Consider the following 25,047-nt stretch of genomic DNA (forward strand, 5'->3'; position numbering starts at 1 on the left):
GCTGCTCAATGTCTAACTGAACTACAACTGCAGTGCTGTGTGCTCAGGACATTTTAAGCTGTGAACGGTCACTCTGAGATCCCTTAGCCAGAAAACATACATTCTTTGTTTGAAGCCCAATCTACATGAGCAGGCACTGTTATGACTGAGATATTTAATCTCACACCATAATATTCAATGTGAAATGTGAAGTGCTTAAAAAGACCAAATGGATCATTTTCTGTAGCTGGTGTTGCAAGCATTCAGACTTTGAGGAGTGACGTGACAGTTGATGAAGACTGAAATCACAGCCTAGTCAGAGAGACAGACAAATTGACAGAGTGGGGTGTTGAGTGATAGTGCAATCCTCAGTACCAATACTGCAGCAGCATGCTTACCAGCCACTTCCTGATCTTGTTCCACAGAATCTGGAACTCCACCAGGCCCAGGCGTGCACTTCCGTCCTTCTGTACCAGAGGATGGGTCAAGGACCATCCGGCCATGTGCTTATTCAGAGCTTATTCACCCCACATGGGTGGACAGGTCACAAAACAACAGATCTGGGCACATCCCGCTTTCTGTAGCTCAGAATTGAAGGCCAGTTACTGTTTAAGTCCCCCACATAAAATTCTGTTACAAAAATTTTTTTTGCCACCATATGTAATTCTATCCACAGACGATGATGATAAAGCATCATTTAACCTGCAGCACCTGAAACAGGAAGATCACTTCTGTGAGTTTTAGTAATTGGAATATAAGTTATACCGACAATTTATTACAAAAACAACCTGAATCAAATATAAGTTATACTAATGACTGTTGGTTTTATAATTTGGAAAAAAATTATTACAGGTACATTTCTTGCTCTTTTAAACAGCTTAGTGTACTGTGTCTTTATTCTTAGGAGAACTGGTTCTTTGCTCTTTATTTTGCTTTGATAAAAGATACATCCATGAGGTTCACCATGCTTCTGCAGGACTCCATGCTGAAGCCATCTGTCTTTAAGTCCTTGTCTGAAACATTGACACAGAAGGTACATCCACTTTAACAACCTCAGTCCCATAAAAGCATAAAAATAAACTAAGAGATGAAGCAGGGAAAGACTCCCAGAGTTCACTGTGTTACAGCTGCCAATGGCCCTGGTGACCAGGAAGCTATTCTCAGCCACTTCACTGCACTCTGGATTGTGCAGCCTGATACCATCACAGACTTCAGTCTTCAGCACTGACTTCACAAGCTACTAATATTTCCAATGCTTATAAATGGAACTTAATATTTAGTTTGCATGAGACCATAATGACCATGGACACACTTTGCAATTTCTCTGCAAGAGGATTGAAGTCATTATGGCCTCATTACTGGCCCCGCTGTCAGCCCTTATCAGATTGCACAATGCCACATGCCTGAAGTCACACCCGATCTCCATGGACAAGGATCTATGCGATGAGAACGGACTCACATGACAATCAAGCAGCTTTCAGTGACAATGGCAGAAAAATAAATAGTGAGTACGTATCCCAGTCAATTCCATAAACACTGTAAATTAAAGCTGTGAGCACACCTGAGTATTTTTACATCATGTCAACCAATCAAGCCCACACATCCTGAAAGCAAGCAGGAGACTCGGACACTTACGCCTGCACACCACTCTGTTGAGGATGGTCTGGAGTTCACGGACAGAGATCTCCATGTCCTGGAACGCAAGTAAGCAAAGATCAGTCAGAAATGCCCTTATCGCCTCTTACAGTATGGAAGGTCTTATTCACCTTACTCATACACTCTAAAGACACTTTTAATATTCTTACTAACATACTGGCTATTTCAGAAGATTTCGGCTAATATGCTGCTGTCTCATTTTTCACATTCCAAGTTTGATTTCAGATTTGAAAGAATGAGAGTATGTATGTTTGTGCAAGAGCTTTATCAGCATCACTGCCTCTTGTCACTCCTGCAGGCAGACTGTCCTTCTGACTTGAGGCCACCAGTAATCCACTGGAATCAATTACATGTATTTGTGTACTGTGGCTCTCATGGGCCAGTAACTGCAAAGTAGGCACATGAAGTCTCTTGGTCCATGGAAATGAAAAGGATGGGATAACTGAGGGGCTCCATTCCCATGCCTGTGCTGATGGGTTCCTGGGACAGGCCAGCGGGACAAGTCAACACCTGCCCCAGCAATCAACCGTGCAGGACAGGCAGGTCCTTGCCCATAGGCCAGGAAATCAGCAAGGAAAAAATACCACTTCTTACCTCACCAGCCAGCTGTGCAAACATAGACTTGAAAGATTCGTCAATATCATCTTCCGAGATCTCCTCCTGAGAAAATCCAAAACATAAAACATCAATCGGGCATATTCTTCATTACCAAGTCATGAGTTCAACTGATTCCAGTTGTACCTGATTCATTGTTCAGTAAACAATGCACAGGACTAGGTGATCACAAGAAACATACACCTGCTTTCATCGCTATCAATAGAAAATAAATGTAATGAAAATAATGGTCAATTGTATTAACTTTTTTTCCAATAAAATTAACACAGTGACACACAGACTTTTTTTTTAAATAAATCAATTTCTGAATAATTATTTGTTTATAATCTCAGTTTTCTAGCACAACTCTCATACAAAAAAATGGGTGAAGGATACCAATTAACATGCAACATGTAACATGCTGACCAACAGACAGAGCCCTGGCTACTTATTACTACATCCTTCCATTTCCAGTAATGGCTTTATCTTTAGAGGAGTGCTGTGGAGTATAACCCAGCAGACACTGAGCACATGTGAAAACATCACTGGGTGCACTCACACACACAAAAGGTATGTGGCCATTGACCTGGTCGGTATGTCCTTCCAGAGCACCTGGAGAAAACCCACAAAGCTGTGGGAGAACATGCAAACTCCACTGAATTCAAGCAAGATTCAAACCCAGAACCCCAGAGCTGTGAAAAAGCTGCACTAACCAGTACACCAGCACAGGGGGTGAAAGTACCTACTGTGTGCTTCCACACAGAATGGTATTATTAACAACTTGTGGATCTGGTTATAAAGCTCAGTTTGGTAATGAAGAACCTTCTCAATGGTTGTGCCTCCCCATGGATTTGAACCCACAACTTTCCAGTTCAGAGTCCAGTCCTGACCTCTACTCCACAGTACTGCCTGTACACAATTTCCAGGATATAACCCAGTCGTGAAGAGAACTCTTTTTTAAAATCTTACCGCCTCTTCAAGTTCTGCTGATACTTCTTCATCAAGCTCTCTGGAAAAGATATACATAATGTATATTACATGATATTATACATAAAACATAACAATAAAAGATAAGTTGGATAAATTGTATTTACTTTGTTAAATTTAACAAGTCCATCCATTAACAGAAAGCAATTTATTCCTAATAAGGATCACTGCCATTTTCAAATTTTTCTCTTTGAATCCTAGATATTTCCTGGAAAAAAAATACAGGACTAAAGGTTTAGGACATTGTGTCCAGGATCATGGTCCAGGACAATTCTCAGCTAACGCAAAGTGGCTTAAACATTTTCCTTGGCGGCTTTGACTTCAAATTATAAGACAAAAACAACTTTTTTCTACTCTTCACACTTGCATAATCTCTTGCTGTATTTACATCTTTGAACTTGTACATGTATTTTCAGACATTTTCCACTGCTTCCCCTGAAGCTACACAATTTATACAACTAATACTGCTGGTGTGTAGCTGAACAAAGCACAGTGTTTCACAATACACAACTACTCCCTCACTGGGTCAGGGGCTGGCCTCGCTCACTGGGTCAGGTTCTGGTCTCGCTCACTGGGTCAGGTTCCAGTCTAGTTCACTGGGTCAGGGACTGGCCTCGCTCACTGGATCAGGTTCCAGTCTCCCTCACTGGGTCAGGGACTGGTGTCCCTCACTGGATCAGGGACTGGCCTCGCTAACTGGGTCAGGTTCTGGTCTCGCTCACTGGGTCAGGGGCTGGTCTCACTCACTGGGTCTCAGACTGCTTCTCCGTGAAGACTCTGAGCACAAAGTCGGCCTCCTTGCTGGGCTCGAAGGTGGAGGGCACGATGAGGTACTCCCCCGGGGGCAGGCGCAGGCGGGAGCTGACCTCGCGCAGGTTGATGAAGGTCTCGGAGCGAGCGCAGGACTGGTGCCTCAGGAAGAAGTCCTTCTTAAGGTGCACGTTCTGACAGCCCTTGTACTGTAGAGGCCATGAGAGGCAGCACTGAGCTGAGTCTGTGCACTGGGAGGCCGTGAGAGGCAGAGCTGAGCTGAGTCTGTGTGCTGGGAGGCCGTGAGAGGCAGCACTGAGCTGAGTCTGTGTGCTGGGAGGCTGTGAGAGGCAGAGCTGAGCTGAGTCTGTGTGCTGAAAGGCCATGAGAGGCAGCACTGAGCTGAGTCTGTGTGCTGGGAGCCCATATGACTTTAGGATGCCATCATGGTGTGGAGTATTAAGATACACAAATCTATGTACGTACTAATCCTCACACTGAAGTAGTTGTTTCTGCGCTCTATAATTGCATCTCTGATAAAAAAAATCTCCTCTCACCTACATATAGCCTGTCTGTGGACGGGCACTGTGCTTGAATTTCAATTAAAATGGAAGACTTCAAAAGTGATATTTGATTCTGGCTTGTCTCTTGACCCCCATGTTCAAACTACTGTAAATACACAATTCTTCCATCTTAGAAATATTGTCAAACTGTGTCTTATGTTGTAGGAGAAATGCTAGTCAACACTTTCGTCTTCTCTAGAATTGATAACTGCAACATCCTGCTGGCTGGGGTATTTAAATCCACACTGAACAAATTCCAATATGTTCAGAATTTGGCAGACAGAATCCTGACCAGGTCTAATCCAAGTGATCACATTGCTCCTGTCCTGGCCTCCATATATTGGCTTCTTATCAGGTTTCATTAAATTTCAAAATCCTCATGCTCACCTATAAGGTTCTGCATGGCTTGACACTTCAGTACCTGTCTCATTTATTATCTTCCCACACCCCTCCTCTCAACTTTCGTTCATCTGATTCTGGTCCTGTCTGTCCCCCAAGCTCGTCTACAGTCTAGGGGTGACAGGGGCTTCTCCTGCTGCACCCCAAAGCTCTGGAATTCTATCCCCAAGGATATCAGGGTAGGATATCACCTACCCTGAGTGCATTTAAATTTAGACTCAAAACCTTTCTTTTTAGAAAGGCTTTTATTCAACTAGTGTCTGTGACTGCTCCAATTTCTAGAGACTATGTATCTTCTGCCGTATATTAGTGCTTATTTTATAGTTTGCTATTCTAATAACTGTTTTTACACCTACTGCAAAGTGCTTTGAGATGCTACTTTTAAAGGTGCTTTATAAAATAAAGTTTTTTATCATTATATTAGTGTCAGATTTCCATTTGCCACAGAAAGTATCTTTTTACTCAGTTCTGAGTGAGTCTGTGCCTTTCTTATATGACAAGTCAGTAAGAGAATACATGTGCTGCAGCCATATCACTCTGCAACTCACAACTAGCAACCCACTGAAGCTCAGCAGGTGTGAGCCTGATCAGTACCTGGATGGGAGACCTCCTGGAAAACACTAAGGTGTTAGTGGAGCCAGCAGGGGGTGCTCACCCTGCGGTCCATGTGGGTCCTAATGCCCCAGTATAGTGACGGGGACACTATACTGTAAACAGGTGCTGTCCTTCGGATGAGACGTAAAACCGAGGTCCTGACTCTCTGTGGTCATTAAAAATCCCAGGGTGTTTCTCGAAAAGAGTAGGGGTGTAACCCTGGCGTCCTGGACAAATTTCCCATTGGCCCTTACCAATCATGGCCTCCTAATAATCCCCATCTATGAATTGGCTTCATTACCCTGCTCTCCTCCCCACTAATTGCTGGTGTGTGGGGAGCGTTCTGGCGCACTATGGCTGCCTTCGCATCATCATCATCTGGATGCTGCACATTGGTGGTGGTGGAGGGGAGTCCCCATTACCTGTAAAGTGCTTTGAGTGGAGTGTCCAGAAAAGCACTATATAAGTGTAAGCAATTATTATTATGTGCTGTGCTCATCTGTGTCATGTACAGTTTGACACTGTTCTTTGTGTCTGTGCTAGTAGTGTAAAAATGCACATCATAATCTGTAGAGATTGAATAAAGTCATGAGCTTCACATAGTAGGTTATAGTCCTCTGGGTCTCTGTCACACCACACTGTGCACCTAAAAAAATCATTATAATGTACTTTGCAGGTTACTTTGTATCTACTAATAAGAAAACAGGAACTTTTAAGTCAATCTTAAAAATCTTAAAAAGACCATAGAGACATGACAGGGGAGTACCTCTTCTGGAACCTGTGAAAACACAAGAACAAAAATAACAAAGTTAGTAAGCAATCCATTGTATACGTTAACCAAAAAAGAATTATGGGTATTCCTTGTGGGTGAACTGCAGGTAACTGCAGGTAAAGCTCTATGATCGCAAGACTGGCTCTTCCAAAGTGGGTAAATATAACAAACATTGCCAATGCAATGGCAGTTTTATAAATGATATTGTATATCTGATGATTACACATGCTCTTGTATTCTTGAAGATATTTTCCACAGCTCCAGCATCAAAGGAAGGACAGATGCAGTGACAGCACTGCGAGCTCATGGCCTCCTGGCAAGACAAGATACTCTTGCTAACTCAGTGTCCCAAATCCACAGGAATTTATCTAGCTGTGCAATGCTACCTGGAATCCCAGTCAGATCAAGACAGAGGCCCGATTCAAATAGTTCATGTCTGCAGTACAGGCCATCTCACTTGTCACTGGGATGCTCCTGAATCTTTTAGCTTCTCCCGAGAAGGTGCCCAGAGGGCGCTCCAGAGACACCTCACCTCGTAGATGGCGAAGCCGATGGTGTGCATGTCCTGGCCATGTTTCCTGTACAGCCGCCTGTCCTTCTGAATCAGAGCCACCAGAAAACTACAGGCCATTTCGTCATCCTCGGGGTCATCGTCCTCCTCCAGCAGAGTGATCTTGTACTGGGGGTTGATCCAGAAGGTGTCTGAGGGACACAGAGGAGAACATTTTACCAAGCAAGGGATAGAATAATACACCATGAACTCATTCAGACTTGTAAAACTCTTGCATTTGGACCCATCTAAGGAGTTACAATCCAACCTTGGCTGCACGAGTTACATTGCAGAGACAAAAAGCTACTCTGAACGCACTGTATATGACGCCGTGCACAGTCACACTTCCCAGAGCTGCTGCAGTGTTTTAGATTTAATATTTTTATTTAATCTTATGTAATACTTTAGCTCGGGTGATTAGGAGAGCCTTAGAAGAGGAAATAAATGGTACTTTACAAGAAGAGCTGTACGTTTTCGGAACAAATGACCTAATCTTATTGTATACACTGTTTCACCAAGATCTTTCAAAATGCGTCTAATTGGGTCCATCTTATTGGCTAATAGCAGCCAAACGAGTCAGATGTGCTGCCAACTCCTCCTGTCTGTCAGTTTAATTAAGGTCTTCTTGTGGAAAGCTGTGGGAGACAGAGAGCGCTCCTCACTGGGGTGGTTCCTGCAGCCCCCCGCAGTGCTGCCCCGCCTCCAGCTGCCTTCAAACTTGATGGTGTTCCAGAAGCTGAGAGTGTCCTCGCTCAGGGCGTCGGGTGTGAGGTTGCAGATCTCCAGGCGGGAGAACTGGCGCAGGAACTCCTGGAATGCCATCCTGTGGAGAGCAGAGCCTGAGGACTCTCAGATACACAGATACGCAAGCTGTTCCTGGCTGCTTGCTTTCCTCTACTAGTATCAACAGTCCAGGACCAATTTTATAGCTGTGCTCTGGAGGTAGACTCTAAAGTGTCTCACGGAGAGGAAGCTGGGGTATGCGTAAAGACAAATTCCTAATGCAAGAAATTTTATATGGCTAATAAAATGATCTTAAAGAGATTGGTTCAATTTAAGGACTCCATAAGACAGAGACATTCAGGACACATTCCTGGTATCAGCCACAGGCCTACAATCCTAATGTCACATTTCACACATACTTACCAAAACTCACCATCTTCCATTTTTAAATGCATATCCTCTCTCTCAGAGGGGTCGATTTCATTCCACTCTGAAGAACTGAGGAGAGGAAAAGCAGATTGGTAACAGAAAAGTATCTGTCTCACCTTATAACCCAACCTTAGCTGCACTGACAAACATTAGTTTTTCTCCAATTTCTACATTCACAGTGCATAAGAAGGAGCCTCCAATCTGCACAATTATATAGTGTTAACTGGTATATTCTATAAGGATTTGAATTCAATTGTTAAGCATTTTGGCAACATGGACAACTTCTGAGCAGGCAACCCCCAAAATACGCAGGCTAAACTAAGAGCAGTTAAAACTGAATAGTTAACAACACCCTGTCTGTGAGCTGTCTTCTTACTGACAGTGTAGAACTAACAATATTAACAACAGTGAGGCTGCAACGAGCACTCTGCTTGCCTGGGATGGGAGTCAGGAAGGCCGGATGATATCAGATAACATGCAGGTAGGTTAAAGGTCAGACTCACTTGTCGCTCCAGGCTCCAGTCCACTCCACCTGGCCCCATGGGTTCCGGATCCGGATCAGCCTCTCCCTGCGACCTCGGTAGTCTACCTGCCGCAGGGAAGGAGAGACAGAGCAGTGGAGATGACTGACAGCTGAGGTCAACACCTGCACACCTGGAGCACAGGGCATCAGAAACAGGAAGTTCACAAAATCGAAACAAACTCCATCTACAATTGGAATGAGCTGGCTGAGAAACAGGCATGTATAGGGGGATACATAAGTATCTGTGGGAGGAGGATTTGAACATTATTCACATCTAAATGATAAGAAAAGCTGTGGGAGGATATGAAAGCACCCAGCAAACAGGTGTAGAGAGAGAAGTGCAGGGGACCTAGGACAAGACCTCGGAGGGACACCTGCAGACAGAGTGAAGAGCTGGTACTGTACATGTGAGCAGTGATGCGGGAGGAGAACCAGGTGCAAGCAGTGCTTAAAAGTATCAGTAAGTGTGGTCAGGGAAGAAGAGCAACTGACTAATGTAATGAGATGTACTGTATGAGTGATTATACAGCAGACATTTCACTGCAGAAAGTTTCCAACATGATCTGCATGCAGAGTTAACAAGTACCATTTATCTGCAAAACTATCTCGAAATCATTTAAAGAGATGTTCACAAACCTGCTTGTTTACAATGTAATAAGGCCGCATCACATCACCAGACGTTTTGTTGCCTCGTTGTGAATTGCAGAATATGTCACTGTGCATACCTGGAAATGTTGTCTATTTTGTGATGTAAATTGGAGGTTTGAGGCTTGAAATGTATTCGTCAATGCCGATTCTTTTTAACCCAGAAATATAAAAATAGTGTTGCTGTTCCCCTTAAAGTCATGAAATGTCTAAGTTAGGTATGGCCACACCATTGTTTCTTATTTTTGATTTTCTTTTAAATAAATTAAAAATCAGGCACCTAGTAAGGAGATCCGATCGAATCAGCAAGGACAGAACAACTATAGGAAACTATTGAGAAGGAAACTGGGGGCAACAGTGCAGAAGAGGTGAGCAGGGAGAGGTGAATACAAGTGTAAGGGTTAGACAGCAAGCGGGAGCCATCAGGAGACACAGAAGGCTGAGAAGAAGGAGAAGAGAGATCCAGTGGTGAAGGAGGCAGGGAATGGGTAGGTGAGGCAGGAGGTGAAGTACTGAAGAGCTTGTGGATGTTAGAGATTTTGGAGGAGAAGGAGGAGGTAAAGGCGTCAGATCAGATAAAGCAAGGGGTGGAGAGCTGAGTTTAGTGGAGCAGAGTTTGCAGGGATTGCTGGTAGAAGACTGGGAGAGATGTGCAGAAGAGCAGGATGAGAGAAGAGACAGAAGCCTGGGGGGGCGGCTGGGCTCACTCACCTCTCTCAGCCCCGTCACAGAGTAAGCGTGACCCTTCACCAGCTTTTTGAATGTCACTGCCTCCATGTCAAAGGCACTGGTGATCTGCAATGTAAAAAAATCATAACAAAAGCAATAATAACTAAGATAATAATAATGCATGTGCCCTTAGCGGGCAATATTCCTAGTGAGATCTGTACTGATTATGTAATTAAAACTGAATCAAATCCGCACAGCAGTCCGGACAGCCTCCAATCATCATTACATTCTGATGTTGTGCTCCAGGTTAAAGGGCACAGGAACAATTAACAGTAGTACAGGCAGTGTGTCTCACTCACGTCAATGGAGCAGCCCAGCAGGGAGCCCCTCTCCAGGGCTTTACTGATAATCCTATAGAGGTCTCTGGGGGCCTTCCGCAGCTCGTACATCTCCGACACGCCCCCGGTAAAGTCCTCAAAGCCTTCAGTGGTGCTGCCTCCTGACAGAGCCTCATAAGAGCCGTTCAGCCTGCAATCACACACCATACATAGCTGGGCCCCAGCACTGAGGGATTGCTGCACAGGCAAGAAAACGACCCCCCAGGATTTCTTAATCTCCCCCAGCCTGCCGCAGTTCAATACAGACGGAGGATCGCCAGGCCTTTCTTAGACCAGTCTAACACTCTTCCTCTGGATAATGAGGTAGAGAAACACACTCTTCAGGACCAACACTAGCAACTGTGATTTGTATTTGTGATCATGAGATTAATATCAATGTCAAGTACAACATGTTTTATTTTGGGGTAATTCCATGCATTCTAACACTGGTCTAATATTAGAACAAAAACATATTGCTGTATGTTCAGCTCTCTTTCCAGGAGCTCAGGAGCCTGCAATCCCGCAGGAGAAGAGGAAGACTGCTGCTGGGGAAATGGAGTAACATGCAGCCACTTGCCCCAGAACTTTTACTCCTTCAAATTAAAGAGGTTCAACATGTTTTAATTAATTCCAAATTTGTTTAGTTGACCCAAAATGCTAGAACTGAAATTGACTTTATTAAAAGTACTTGGGATCTGCAGAAACTGCAGAATGAACGTACTTGGCATAGGCTTTTTCCACCAGGGCGCTCCAGAACTCATTGCCTTCCGCAGAGTGGACAAAGAGCAGCTCCCCATCTTTCACCGGGAGCCTGTCATCAACCACGATGTCCACCCACTCCCCGAACTGCCAGAACTGCAAGCCAGGGACAGAAGTGCTCTTCAGTCTTTGAGCCAAGGGGAGAAGAGATTCATTCTGTATCTAGGTTTCCCAAGAGAAAGATTTCTGCCGCGTTCACGACACAGCAAATGTAAAGAATAGGATCTGTCAAGATAAATCTGGGCCCTGTAGAATTAAGTCTAACCAAGCGAAGATGGATTTCAAACATCTTTTCACTGCTTTCTCTTTAGGCTTGGCTTACTGGTAAAGAAAACAGAATATAAGAAAGGTTATAAATGAGGTGTATTCAGTCTCTCCCAGATCTTCATCTTCAGACCACAGTTTGTGAATGTGCTGTGGCTCAGCAGAGTTAATAGAAGATGTGTACATCTCTGTATATTATTTAAACAGTTTGATTAATGACTGTGATTGTCTTTTTCATTGTTCACATCCTCATACAATTTAATATTAATAATAATTAATAATAATTCCTTACAACTATATAGCGCTTTTCTGGACACTCAAAGCTCTTTAAAGGTAATGGGGACTCACCTCCACCACCACCAATGTGCAGCCCCACCTGGATGATGTGACGGCAGCCATAGTGCACCAGAACACTCACCACACACCAGCTCTCAGTGTAGAAGAGAGCAGAGTGATGAAGCCAATTCATAGATGGGGATTATTAGGAGGCCATGATTGGTAAAAGCCAATGGGAAATTTGGCCAGGATGCCAGGGTAATATCCACACTGTTCTCGAGAAATGCTCTGGGATTTTTAATGACCACTGAGAGCCAGGACCTCGGTTTTACGGCTCATCCGAAGGACGGCACCTTTTTACAGTATAGTGTCTCCATCACTATACTGGGGGCATGAGGACACATTCAGACTGCAGACTGAGCACCCCCTACTGGTCCCACTAACACCTCTTCCAGCAGCAACCTTAGTTTTCCCAGGAGGTCTCCTATCCAGGTACTGGCCAGGTTCACACCTGCTTAGCTAGTGTGCCAGTCATGAGTTTCTTGATGATAGGCGTATTAGAATATAGACTTTCTGTGTGCACCAGGCTCACCTGTGACACAGAGCCCAGTGTCTGCCTGTAATCACCTGCAGATTCTACAGAAATACTCTTGTTTCCACTACATACAGGCACTTTGAAAATACAGAGGTTTGAGAAGGCCTTATCTTCAGCTACAGCTACATCTACAAGTCACATCAGCAACCAGTAGACTTTAGCAATGACCCTGCAATGCATACATACAGTACAGCAACTTCATGACATTCAATGTGTGTTTGATCCAACCCTGTGAGACAGATTAAAGCTGCCAGGTTAACAACAATGTGAAGCAGCTGTTTGGACACACTGCTGAAACAGCTGGAGCTACAAAGGTACACAGCTATGTTTTCTGGAACCCCTGCTTGATGCTTATGAAACCCTGAGCAGGAACTCATTCAGCTCCCTCCACCTGGAAATGGAAAATCCCTGCATAGTCCTCTTGGAAGCTCTGGCCGTGTGGGACCACTCTGTGCAGCAGCTTCTCATTGAGGGTGAGAGAGGCAATGGCAGCCAGGAGCCAGCAGTCACCTGGGGAAGGAGAAGCACAGACATTCAGCTTACAGCACATACCGACCACAGGGGACACACACTGACCATAGGGACACACACTGAAACACCGGGACACACATCGACTCCAAAGAATAAGAAAGCAGGACAAAGCAGAAAAACAGTTACCAAGAAAACCGTCAAGCAACATCTTTTCAGTCCTACGATGCAGAGTGTATGAATTCCTAACCCACAACTCTTGCACACTACTCAGATTGTAACTGAAATGTGAAGTGAAGTTTCAGAATTAAAGGATTTAAGCTTGTGTGACGAAACCAGAACACTGTCACTCAGGAGATGGGAGGGGAACAAGATGATTCACAACTAAGAGTCAAAGGGATGAATTGGAATCATGTGCCCAGAGATTCCCGAAAGTGATACTTGAGCCAGTGCATAGCACTTACAGCAGGCCACACCCGAGCTGCTGTTTTAAAAGGCGACCTGTAAAAAGGTCAATGAACCAGCAATTCTGTATTCATTTTACATTACTGTGGCCTTGGATCAAAGACAGAAATACCTAACAAAAGTAAAACCACTTTCTTGAATAAGATAAACCACTTCGGAAGCATGGAATATACACAGCTTTTTTCCCCACATTCCCACAGTTCATCATGATCCTCAGATGTTAGGAGCATTCCTCTCAGGCCTGGAGAACAATGTGATGTGCCAACAGCTGCAGACAATGAACCCTTTCAGAGCTTCTCCTGCATTGAGTCTTTTTAAAATCAGCCACTTCATCAGTGCAGGCACTAAGCAAGCCACAATTCCCAACCCATCCCCCAGTACTGGAACTCTCTCAACTAAAGATAACTTCAGAACATGAACTGAGCACAGCAGCCATTCCTTTACTAGGGTCCTAGCTGGTACCTCTGGGCTTGTATCTCTGAAATTTCAAAAGAGTTTGGCACACTTGTCAGTGGGGTGGTGTCCTGGGGCAATCACCACATACCGTACATGCCACTGACAACAGCCTGAACAGAAAATGGCATAGCTCTCTGTAATAAATCTATATTCATTAATCACCATATTTTATTATGTCTAGGTCACTAATTCTCAAAGCATCTTTGGGTTAGCAGAGGGCCGTCTTCAAAAATGTCATAAAGACCCACAAAGCTACATCAGAATAGGACTGAATTCAACAGCTATTAAGAACAAAACAACATATTGCATCTTAGGACATCAACCAACACTTCAACAACTTAGTTAATGAGAAAAGGCTGGTTTACAGTAGGAAGGCCAATACTGGCAATGTTCTTCTTTGGTGAAAACATTCTGAGGAGCTAACAAGGTTAAGCTGGCATATGTCTCTGCCAATGTCTGCCAATGCAGGGGAGGCAGCATGAGGGAGCTGCCAGATGAAACTGTGCCAGAACACTTAATCAGAAGCAAGTCTTGGCCATGCGAGCACAACACCGGACGACCACGCATGTCACAGAGAAAGCAGCTGATAAGAGTAGAGAGCAGAGTGTGCGTTCCCTGCTCCTCCCTTCCAGCAACATATCCTGCTCTCCTCTGAAGGAATCCCCAGTGCACACAGAACTCCCAGTTCAGTAAAGATGCATTCTTTTGTGTGTTGGTAAGGCTAATACATTTCAGAGTCATGAATCACAGTTCACTGCAGGGTAATGTGCCATAGATAATATCCAAATGTAGTAATCATGTCAGTAGTTATGACCTTAAAGGAATATTAAAAATAAGGCATCCAAGTTACTGACACTCTATTATCTTGTTTGAGTAAAGTTTTGTTTCATACACTCTCAACTGAAAGCCCTCCCTGTCTGGCAGAATGTACCCAGCCTCGCCTTTTCACCTGACTCCTCTGAACGCTGGATAAAAGTCTGGGTGAGATTCAAGCCCTGGTGTTCATGTAAGCAAAATGGGGGTGCAGCAGTTCCAGGGTCTGAACTGCAGAAACTGCAGGCTTTCTATTGTCAAACAGTAAACTTTATATCCTGTGGCCACAGCTCTGACTGAAGTATTTGTTAAATGTCCTGGTTCATGCAACAGGTATGACTGTCTCTTTTGGCAATATCTGTACAGTAATTTGTGATGCACAGGAAATTTTAAACCGATAAACTTCTGCTGTTCTGCTGTTCAGAGGAGACAGAACTCACCCAAGGCTCCCTGGCAGATATCGGTCCTTGTAGCACCTCCAACAATGAACTGAGGATTCGCTGTCAGCTCCTGCAGAAAACACTGAAGTTCAGATCCTGTTGTGTACAGATTTAATACAACTAATGTTTGAAAGATTGTCAGTTAATACGGAAATAAAAAACACTGGTCGTATAACGAAATACACTGAGATCATTCAGGCTCTTCAGAGCCTGTGTCAGACAACGAAATCACAGCCAAATATCAACAAAAACAGAAATGATATTTAATGTCCTTTGTCCCTCAGCTCCTTACAAAATCTACACAAAGGTGAATTAACTATGGTGTTTTAATCAAAGAAACAAATGAAGTCTTTTGCTAATTGCAACAGAACAGAGAAAATGTTACAAAACCCATTTGTTTAATTGTTTAAAATAAGTTCAAGAGGATAATTAAATCTGCTGCTCCCTTATATATGCTGGTGATTAATAATTAACCACCACAGCCATAAAGAGTCAGATCAAGGGCAATAAACTTCCTTTTCATAGAAACAATATAAAATAACCACTATTGTCAAACCTGGGTCTGATTTTCTGTAAAATTTGCTTCCTGGGTTTTACTTTGTTTGATTATACATTCTTTGCAAAGGACTATCTGGGCGTGAGTTTCTGTTCCTTCCCATGCAGCCCATGCCGAGGTCACAGCACTGGCTCTCCACTAGAGAGCAACTCAGCAACAGCAACTACTCCCAACAAATCTGCAACTCAGAATAACTCAGAAAAGCAACCAAGAGCAACTCCAAATTCAACAGCAGCTCGGTGCTGCTCACAGCTGCCCAGGCCTGAAGCCAGAGCCACTCTCCCTGTCCTCACTGATCCCCACAGCCCAGGAAGGAAGGGCAGGGGAGGCTGATTGTATCACAATTCAGGGAATTTGCACTGGTGACAAGAACAGCCTCTTTTTCCAAGTGGGAACTTTAAAGAACATTTCTACAGTTCTTAACATGCATGTCTATATCAGCTTCCTGCACAGAAAACTAGGTGTACAGCACCACAAAATTCAACGTGCATCACCACTCAGGCACGAGGTTTGTGCATATAAAAACAAAACTACTGCTTGAAATTGATAATGTCACCACTGTGTCCCCTGTACCACAGCAGAAATGTACAGTGGGTTAAATCATGCCCAAAGCAGTCACAAAAGAATCAAACATGCCATTCTGCAATGAGACTGCACCCAAAACATTACTGGCCTCCTGCTGAAAGAGAGGAAACCCCTGATTTCTTATTATAGCAGAATGTGCAGTGCTGAACTCCAACATTCTTCCTGTTCATCAGAAAGTGTTGTGTGCTTTTAGAAAGGCTGTGAGATGGATGAGCAGAGACAGCTTACTGCCCTCTAACAGGCCTCAACTGTGTCAGCATTCCTCATCAGACACCTCTGAGCTTCAGTGCATCTTTTCTGATGACTCGTACAAGTGTGTGGAACAATGGGAAGCCAGTAAGGAATTCTTTATGACATGTAAAAATATTAGGAACACGTAGTTCTTAATTTCAGTAAAACATAAAACATCTGACTATAAATTAGACTCAAAACCTGTAGTCTGAGGTTTTATCCTTAGGGTAAATTGATAAGGTTTTTAACTCTAAATCATTTTAGGTATGTGTAGCATTTTGTTTCTCTAGAAAGGAACAATGTTTCTGTGACTCCGTGACATATCCCCTTAAAGAGATCGAGGGCACTCAACTTAAAGTGGACGTATGCCTCTTTGAATGCCACAGGAAATGGCACTAAAATTAAAGTTTAATAATCCAGGAAATATATCCTGTCTCCAGTCAGTGCACTTGAAATACAAACACTACTGGAGCAGCTCATGTGTGCATTAAAACAGCTGACACTCCATGGCGCCAGTCCACCTCCCACGCCACAGTGGCTGTCCAGCAATACTGACCGCAGCGTGCTCCTTTTCCCACTGGCAACCTGGGGCCTGTCATCTTGTCTACTACAGAACAACTTCCTGCTTCAAAGTTCCGTGTTCCGCACTATAACACGACCTCACAGCACAAGACACATCTTCCATACAACAGCTCTGCTCAAATCTGTAGATTTGGTAACACTCAGCAAAGAAGATGAGCAGAGGCAGCTGTTCCAAACTGTTTTGTCTGAGTTGCCATGAGGGACGAGCAAGGAGACGTCCGGTCTCTTACCGTGGGGCGCATCCACTCAACACCCCGAGTTTTGGAGGAGTGGGGTGCCAGCTCCTTGAACCCCAGCGAAGGGGGTTCAGCAGGGAATAGGGGGTCCTCAAACAGGCAGCCACTCTCGATGCATTCCTGCTTCAGGGCGTCGTAGTCCTCGTTCTGGAATTTTAGAGCCTTGTCGTTGGATCCCATCCCTTCAGCCTTCAGCCTATCCTTCTGTATGCGAGCAGAGATCCCTCCAAACAGAAACATGCTGAGAGGGATAAAAATAAAAAGGGGAGTTTACCAGCAGCCAGAATATAAATAGCTTCCATCTCCACCATGACATATTCTGCAGTAAAACCTGACACACAGGATGGGACCACGACTGCACCCAGCAGGATAGAACCCATTATTTCTGCTGGGTTCTGTTCTGGAACTCCACTGTTTAAAACTCTGAAGGCAGAGTAACTATGGGCCAACACTGGCCCAGCCCATTCCTAACCCTTTCCTGAACTGCAGTCCCAGAACCCCAGCAGCTGGCTGCCCACTTTATTTTGCCACGGCAAGCGTGTTTGGTCAGCAGCATCATTTTATTTAAAAAACAGCAATGATATTTTATGAGTCTGTCTGTCTTGGTTGCTTTACTTCATTCTTTGCCAACGCTGCTTCTTAATTAAGACAAGAGAAAAAAGAGAGCAAAGTTGCCACTCAGCTGCTTTCTCAGCTAGACAGAATCTGAGTGTTTGTTATATTACGCACAGAGAGAGGGGACCTGCAGTTTCTTTCCTGACTTGTCAGTGTAACTGGGCTGTCAGGCTTCCTGCAATTTCACTGAACTTCAGAGTAGTTTGTACTTTCCCTCTCTGTGAAACACCCACCATCACCATCAAGAACGTCCCCCCGAAATCAACCAGACACTGTACAGCAACAGCAGAGCAGCAGTCTCCTTTATGGTATACATCAAAACACTGCAAATGATCTTGACAGTAACCTGGGCTGTAATTGAGAAAATTTCTGACTGATCAAACATAAAGTGGACAAAAGAGATTAAGATGTGTTCAGAACATCACGTTTTTCTTAGTATAGTGTTTAGCTTCAGGTTAATTGTGTTAAGTTTAAAATGCATTAGCCCTGTTCTGCGAATTAATAGTTCAAAAGGTTCAGAGCCTTCTATCAAACTCTAGGGCAATTTTAGTTATCTAACATCAGATCTGTCTCTGGCAGCAGATAAAGGACTGGTCTCCTTGTCTGTGACCTTTGACCCCTCCCAGCAAGGTCAAAGAGCCAAAACAAACTCTTTTACTTTACAGACAAATTAACTATTGCTGGTTCCTTTCCATTGTAATAATAATGTGCAGTAAGATTCTGATGCAATCAAGACAATGAATAAGCACAATTAATGATTAAACCAATATTGTAGCCAGTAAGACACGAGGGTTCCCACAGTACCTAGCAAGGCCAGTTTTCCCAAACTTTTCCCTGGACAGTTTTAACAATTTTCAACAATGTAAAGTTGCCACTGAAAGCCAGCAGATCTGAAGGCTTTGAGCAGCAGAGCATCACAGACAGTAAACCACTGTTTTTAACTGCTGCATATTTTTCTTTGTGCTCCAGCTGATGTTGGCAGTTATCCAGGTCTTTCAGGGCAAGTGGGAACCCTGCAGTGTTCAGGGAAAGGAAAAGGCTGGCAAGAGCTTGATTTCGCAACACTAATGGGACAAGAGAAATGTGGGGATGCACACAGTTCGAAAGAGAAAGCTGTACCTCAGTGGCTTTTGTGTTGAGAGCTTCCCTGTCAGCGCACTATACTGAAATATCCTTATACAGTCTCTTTAAAAGCATGAGTGATTCCAGAGACCACAGATCTACTGTGTCTCTGAGCCATGCTTTCTGATATCCCATACTGGGCAGTTTGCAGTCTAGTACTTATTTGCAGTACTTATTCATGACACACAGTTTTTAAATCAAACTATGTATTCAGGTAAATGGAGCAAAACAGGTAAGGTGTTAGAAGTATTGTAAAAATAGCAATGTTGCAGCTGATGCTTAGCAGGATAACCTTTTTCTCTTAATTCACTCTTAGTGGGATCCTGTGGAACAGCTGTCTTACATAGGGTTGTGGATGATGACGCAAAACAGAAAAAAAAGGTCAAAAGGGAATATTTTCGGAATGGAAAAGGACTCGCTCTGAGAGGCACTAAAACAAAGACAAAGACAGAAGCAAGCCACAGCAAGAAACATGAATCTGTTACCTTCAAATTTTCTCTGGGCCACAGCAGGCTTGAAGAAAGAAAACTTCATTTGTAATTTGCAGGTATTTATAAGCTACTAATATAAACATAAGCATTCCATACTGTATATCTGCAGCTAATCAGCGTATTGTCTATGTAGAATAAACACGTACAGTTCTTTTATAGCTTAGGCTGCTAGAATTCCTCCTAACACAGCTGTCAGAGAAGCATTCAAATATTTACACAACGCGAGAAGGAATTTCTTGCATCTCCAGTTACCCCCAGTGTAGGTCTCAGTGTTCAGTGCCACACTGAGCAGAAATCCAGCTGTGTCTCAAATCACAGAAATGGAACTTGTGCATTCCAGCAGTGCCACAGAGTAACTCAGATCCTGCAGGTCAGATCTGAACAAACTGCGTGTTAAAAATGGTAAACCTTTATAAAGCATTTTAGTCATCAGAATACCTATCTTCTAAATCTTCTAAAGAATACCTAATTCTAAAAACAGCAGCTTGAAGCTTTAAGAATTTAAATGCGAGGACTCCAGAGGGGTTCATCCAGCCAGAACTGCCACTGGGACTGCCACTGGGACTGCAGGCTGCATTTGAGCTGCTGGTCTAACTTTCCCACTGGCACACCGACAGGTCTCACACAGCCAGTCAAGTACCTCGGGGGCTGGAAGAGCTGAATTTGGCAAACTGGGATGTACTTGGAACTGAGGCCCTGTGGAACAGGAGTTCCACTGAAACTTGGAGAAGGAGGGAGCTGCAGTCACACTGCCCGTGGTGAAGTCAGTACTAATCAATGTGACACCCACCTGCTATGAGTACACTCTCGCTCACTGAGCAACAGCAACTGAATCAGAAGACCAGCTGTTGGTATATTTATAGGTATAGAGGACCTTAGTCCCTCACAGACACCCAGCCCATTTTCCTATTTACCAAATAAATTTCTTCACATAACTTGAAGAGAAGTTATGTCAGATTTTAGTATTTCATTAGGCTATTCTGTACTAGTTCAGTCGCCACCACAAAGACACTGCTGCTCGTGAACATGAGGTTTCAGATGACCTGAGGACAGACCCTCCGAGACTGCCAGGCTAGGAGGTCAAAATAGTTCGGTCCTGAACAGAGAACACTGCTTGACTTCTATTTAAAATGAGTACCCTCATTTTACCCTCATTACCCAGGCCCCTGGACATCTGCAGAATGAGCAGTGAAACATGATCCAGACACAAGTGGAAACGTTGGGAAGAGCATTTAATACTGAGACCATGAAGAGTTCTTCACACAAAGGGCTGTAATCCACACAGCAACAGCTTCCTTCAAGAAACAGCTGGACAGCATCCCCGGTTCAATTAGCTTCTAGTTTCCAAACACTGTAACTGGCCGAAGTGGCTTGTGCTCACGTGTACCTTTATCACGCTCACATGCTGCTGCACATCCTGCTCTTGTGCTGTGAAAACCCTGTTCAGTTCCCAGTAGGAGAACATTTACTGAGTTCTTCTTAGCAAATCTTAGAAAGTAAATCTTTTAAAAAGTTTGAATATTTCTTATCTTCATCATGTGCTACTGAAGACAACAGCACTATACGTGCACTCACAGCACATCATGTCCTTGAGCAGAAACACACAGTGGGCAGCTGCTGATCAGAGCCCTGCAGCACAGTGTCACCAGGGCTGCTGGATCTCTAACTATTTGACAGGTATTTTGGTATCTGCTCTTGCAATGTAACTATATATTCAGATCATCGATATTCAGCCGTTAGAAAGTGATAAACACTTCAGAAAAACTGGGAATCCTGTGACATGAAATGCCTGTCTACTAAAACATTACCTGAGTTTCTGCTTTTACAATTTTCTGCAAAACACTGTGAGCCATTAGGACGATGCAGCAATTACCTGTAACCTGCTGATGAATTTAATCCATTTTATTCTCATTTTAAATCAATATGGTTTCAGCAGCTAGAGGCACTTCTGCCTCCCTTGAGGAAAGCTAATAAGACCTGGCATGTCTTTCCCAAGGGCTGCCAGGTGCCACTCCACTGCGCAGGAATGCTGAAAGTGATTTTCCGCAGGTGGAGCATGATGTCAGGCTGCCAGCAGCTACGAGCAGCAAGCCAGCAAGCCCAGAGAGCCCAAGATAACCCAAGCACCCCTCTCTCCTCCTCACTCAGCCGCTGACAGAGATCAGACACCTAAACGCCAACCTTCACAAACTGCCTGGGACTGTTTCCGCAGTATTGTGCGACAGACACAGTCAGGAATTTGACTCAAAAACATTTGATTTGTAAAAACATTTAGTCAAAACTCCAGCAAAGGAGTCTGTTTCACCTTGATGTCGAATTATATTATTTTAGTTTATTGGTCCACTCTTCTGAAGAGAACACCATAACCAGTTAAACAAAAAGATGTTGGTTCCTCACCTCGAACACCAGGAGGGGGCTGCGCTCCTGGAAACTGGCAGATTTATCAGCACCAATATATACTGATGGAAAAAAGAAACTCAACATTTTCTTGAATGAGAATACTATAGTTTTAGCTTATGTACTTTCACAAAAAGTTGTCAATTTGTTTAAGCCCTCTGACCAGCAATACAGCTGGTGCAGTGAGACATTGCAACTTGCCAATCACATGAAAGCTCGTTAGGTGCACTTGCAGGAACAGTGCACCTAAGCAGGAACAATGCTTGATCAGGTCACCTTTAAAAAGGCCTTAATTCAAAGCTTAGGTTACTGCAAGAAAAAGGCCACACTTAGTCAGTTTTCTGTGCATTCCATAATGCCTCGAATGTCACCAGAAGCAAGAGAGAGGGCCACTGGCATGCTGCAGGCAGGCATGTCATGTGCCAGCGTTGCCAGACACTAGGGAGTAAACCGCTCCACTGTGTCCCAACTGCAGAGAAGGTTTCAGCAGACCATCTGAGAGATTGTTTCAGATCTGCCACCCATACTGCTGCTGAAACTGCCGGCAGACACAATGCCCACATCAGTGACAGGACTGCGACCTGTCAGAGGGCTCACACCTCCTATATGTCACACCCGACTGGCTTGGGCCAGACAGAAGCTGTGATGGACTCATCAGCAGTGGCATCAGGTCCACGGATGAGTCACTCTTCAGCCTGTTCCACGCAGACGGGAGGGCCAGAGTGTGTAGGAGGCGGTGTTGCGGGGTTTTTTTCCATCAGTATATATTAATTTACTCCTTAGAGAAATAAAAAAATATGATTAGCACAGCTCTGCTACAGGAAAATTAAAGCACAAAAATTGATTGTCTTCCTTTCTATACAAAATGTCTAAGAAAAACCATTAGTATAATTTACTCTGTGGAACAGTATGACCATAAATCTTTCATTAGCATCATAAATTATGTATCTGTGCAGGCTAGCAAAGATTTAACATAGGAGCTTAAGAAAGGTTACAAACAAAACAAGGCCATTCAGTGCATTTGGTAGTTAGTAGCTTATTGATCCAATGATCTAATTTAGTTGTATCCTGAAAGATGCCAGGGTACCAGCTTCAACAACATGGCTTAGTGGCTCGGTGCAGACTCCTACACCCCTTTGTCTAAATCAATGCCTCTTGTTTCCAAATTTAAATGTCCTTCCTCTGAGTTATCATTTGTGTTTACAGGTTCATGCTTCACTGCTGACTCTGAAGAGCTTTGTCAGGGCCAACAACACCTGCCAATACCAAAACAGCCTGATGAGCTGTGGTGAATCCTCTGACAGTGGGACCACAATCTATTACAGCATGTCACTGCTCTTCATAGCCAGTTCACCTAATTTCAGAACAGCAGCTTAGAACTACACAACTGAAACAGAATTCAGTTCCATACGATGAAAAAAATAAACGTGAATGTTAATCTTACTGTACACACTAAGATAGTTCTATTTAATTAACTGGCTTATGGAGAATCTGCACTAAAATGCTGGCACTCAGCTCTTTCCAATGAGCTGCATAAGTGACAGAACTGAAGGTTTGTGTTTAATCACCTGTCTCCCACATGAACGGGCCCGACTGCCTCGCGCAGGGATGTGGGCCTTGAAACGAGACAGGTCTGAATTGCCAGTGGTCTCACAGCAAGAACCATGTAATGCTAATCCTTCTAATTTAATTACATATACATAACTAAAATGTGTCCAATAATATTGTTTTATCCTACAATACTGTTTTACCAATTAATTTTAATGTGTACCACCCATGACAGCATGTTGATGTTTCTATTCCATGGAGTGAGGGACAGCGGTTAGAGATTTAAGTAAACATTCCTGTTTTAGAAAAGGTAGGATTTAAATATGATGGGTCTCTCTGTCATTTGTGTTTTCATTTTGTGTTTTCTCTCTCTCATTTGTATTTATACAACTTATGTAGTTAAGATCTATTCATTCTGATTCCTCAGACATCCTTTCCTAAGAAAACTAAGTCCTTTAACAGCAATAAAGTCAAAATGCTGATTATGACTTGTGTACAGTACAGAGTAAGTTGTATAGTGTTTTTCAGTGATTTAAAAATGTCCTGAGTAGGAAAAAAACTTAAGGAAACAGGGTCTGGAGGATCTAAGGTCCCCTATAAGTGTTTATTTTTACTTAAAATGCAGATCCGAATTTTATAAAGAACCAGAGCATGAGGGCGGAACCCAAACATATGGCAGCGGAAAGCTAATCTAATTGAGAGGCACTATGTGTGCATCCCATTAGTCGCTCTGCGCAAAGCGGCTTCATCTCAGCAATTAGCGTTACCGAGCAACACCACAAGCGCATGCGTCGGTCAATAAAACGGTTTTCGCTTAGCTGTCGTCTGGAGGAACAGTAATTTTAATTCATGGTAATTTATACGAATAGTATTCTCATGGCAACGACGTTGTGTATTGTTTAAAAATAAGACCGTAAAGATAAAAAAAATCGGCACAAACTAAAATTAATCCTATCTTTCCCTTTCCCCGAGGCTAGTCATAAAGAAGACTGCAAAGCGGTTTATTCTGAGTAACTGGAAAGAAGAGTCACAACAATAAAAAGACAAAGGCCGTACAGATTAATATCTAAACCAACGGGGGCGCTGCTTTCCCCAGCAGACCTAATTCTGGCAGAGGCACAGCACGATTTCTCCCAAGTCAAATGCAGTTGAGCTTCTTCCCGCAGTGACTCGGTTTCATCATGGCTACGTTTGTTCAAAGCTGACGTAAGGGCACTGAGACTCGTTTAGCTTTGGCTTTTCGGGGTCATGCATAAGCAACCCAATATTTTCCACGTGTTTATGAGCAGTGCTTTAATATTTACATGCCTCTGTTCCGCAACACTGTCCAAATCGAAAGACGATCAGCGCACAGAGCGCAGACAGGCTGCCTGGACAATCTGTGCGCTGCCCGGTGGGACTGGAGCTCCGGCTCTCCCACCCTGTCAACAGGGCTTTCTGCGACTGCGGAGCAGAGCCCTCCAATAAACATCACACCGCCTCTGTATACTGTCAGAACTTGTCTTAAATTAACTGAAAAATAACCCACATGCTTTTTATGGTTTTCAAACAAGACAGTTACTCAGGCCCAGATTTTGTTCTAAAGCTTCCGACTGCCTAGTCAATAAAGATCTTCTAAAGAACACAAAGTGGGAGATCTTACGAATAACATTTTGAACATTTAATAAAACACAAGCCTACCAGCACATAATCATAAATCTGGTACACAGCTTTACTGTATGTGCATTTCACTCAACATCAGAAAGTAAAGGATCAGAGCAAAACTGCGGTACCTAAACCTGCAGACACTACTCGTCCTAACCACAGCAGCCCGCAGCAGGCGTAACTGTCCGCGGCTGCCGGGCTGAGACACTCACCACTGCGGAGCACCGTCTTCACCTGCGCTCGCGTGTTCGGCTGACAGGCACCGGCACACTTGCGCATTTAGAGCGGCGCTGC

At 43.8% G+C, this 25,047-nt stretch overlaps 1 protein-coding gene across 4 annotated transcripts in view; it reads right to left on the bottom strand.

Moving 5' to 3' along the window:
• Nucleotides 1-25,047, bottom strand: part of capn1b (calpain 1, (mu/I) large subunit b) — a 28,265-nt gene extending 3,218 nt beyond the window's left edge. Inside the window, exons 1-19 of one of the 4 annotated variants that reach the window (XM_088934033.1) lie at nt 24,966-25,032; nt 19,159-19,186; nt 16,931-17,177; nt 14,747-14,816; nt 12,496-12,614; nt 10,932-11,065; nt 10,193-10,361; nt 9,876-9,959; nt 8,500-8,585; nt 7,991-8,065; nt 7,507-7,667; nt 6,827-6,996; nt 6,289-6,300; nt 3,964-4,175; nt 3,199-3,238; nt 2,230-2,295; nt 1,615-1,672; nt 928-992; nt 378-446 (exon numbers count right to left, since the gene is read on the bottom strand). In XM_088934033.1, coding sequence (XP_088790159.1) covers nt 378-446; nt 928-992; nt 1,615-1,672; nt 2,230-2,295; nt 3,199-3,238; nt 3,964-4,175; nt 6,289-6,300; nt 6,827-6,996; nt 7,507-7,667; nt 7,991-8,065; nt 8,500-8,585; nt 9,876-9,959; nt 10,193-10,361; nt 10,932-11,065; nt 12,496-12,614; nt 14,747-14,816; nt 16,931-17,176 — 1,836 coding nt within the window. In that variant the 5' untranslated portion in view covers nt 17,177; nt 19,159-19,186; nt 24,966-25,032. Of the gene's footprint in view, nt 1-377; nt 447-927; nt 993-1,614; nt 1,673-2,229; nt 2,296-3,198; nt 3,239-3,963; nt 4,176-6,288; nt 6,301-6,826; nt 6,997-7,506; nt 7,668-7,990; nt 8,066-8,499; nt 8,586-9,875; nt 9,960-10,192; nt 10,362-10,931; nt 11,066-12,495; nt 12,615-14,746; nt 14,817-16,930; nt 17,178-19,158; nt 19,187-21,561; nt 21,664-24,965 lie in introns of those variants that run through there. The other 3 variants (XM_088934035.1, XM_088934034.1, XM_088934036.1) reach the window with 3 other exon arrangements.

The sequence above is a fragment of the Atractosteus spatula genome, chromosome 15 (genome assembly GCF_055471065.1).
Source record: "Atractosteus spatula isolate fAtrSpa1 chromosome 15, fAtrSpa1.hap1, whole genome shotgun sequence".
Taxonomy (NCBI): Eukaryota; Metazoa; Chordata; class Actinopteri; order Semionotiformes; family Lepisosteidae; genus Atractosteus; species Atractosteus spatula.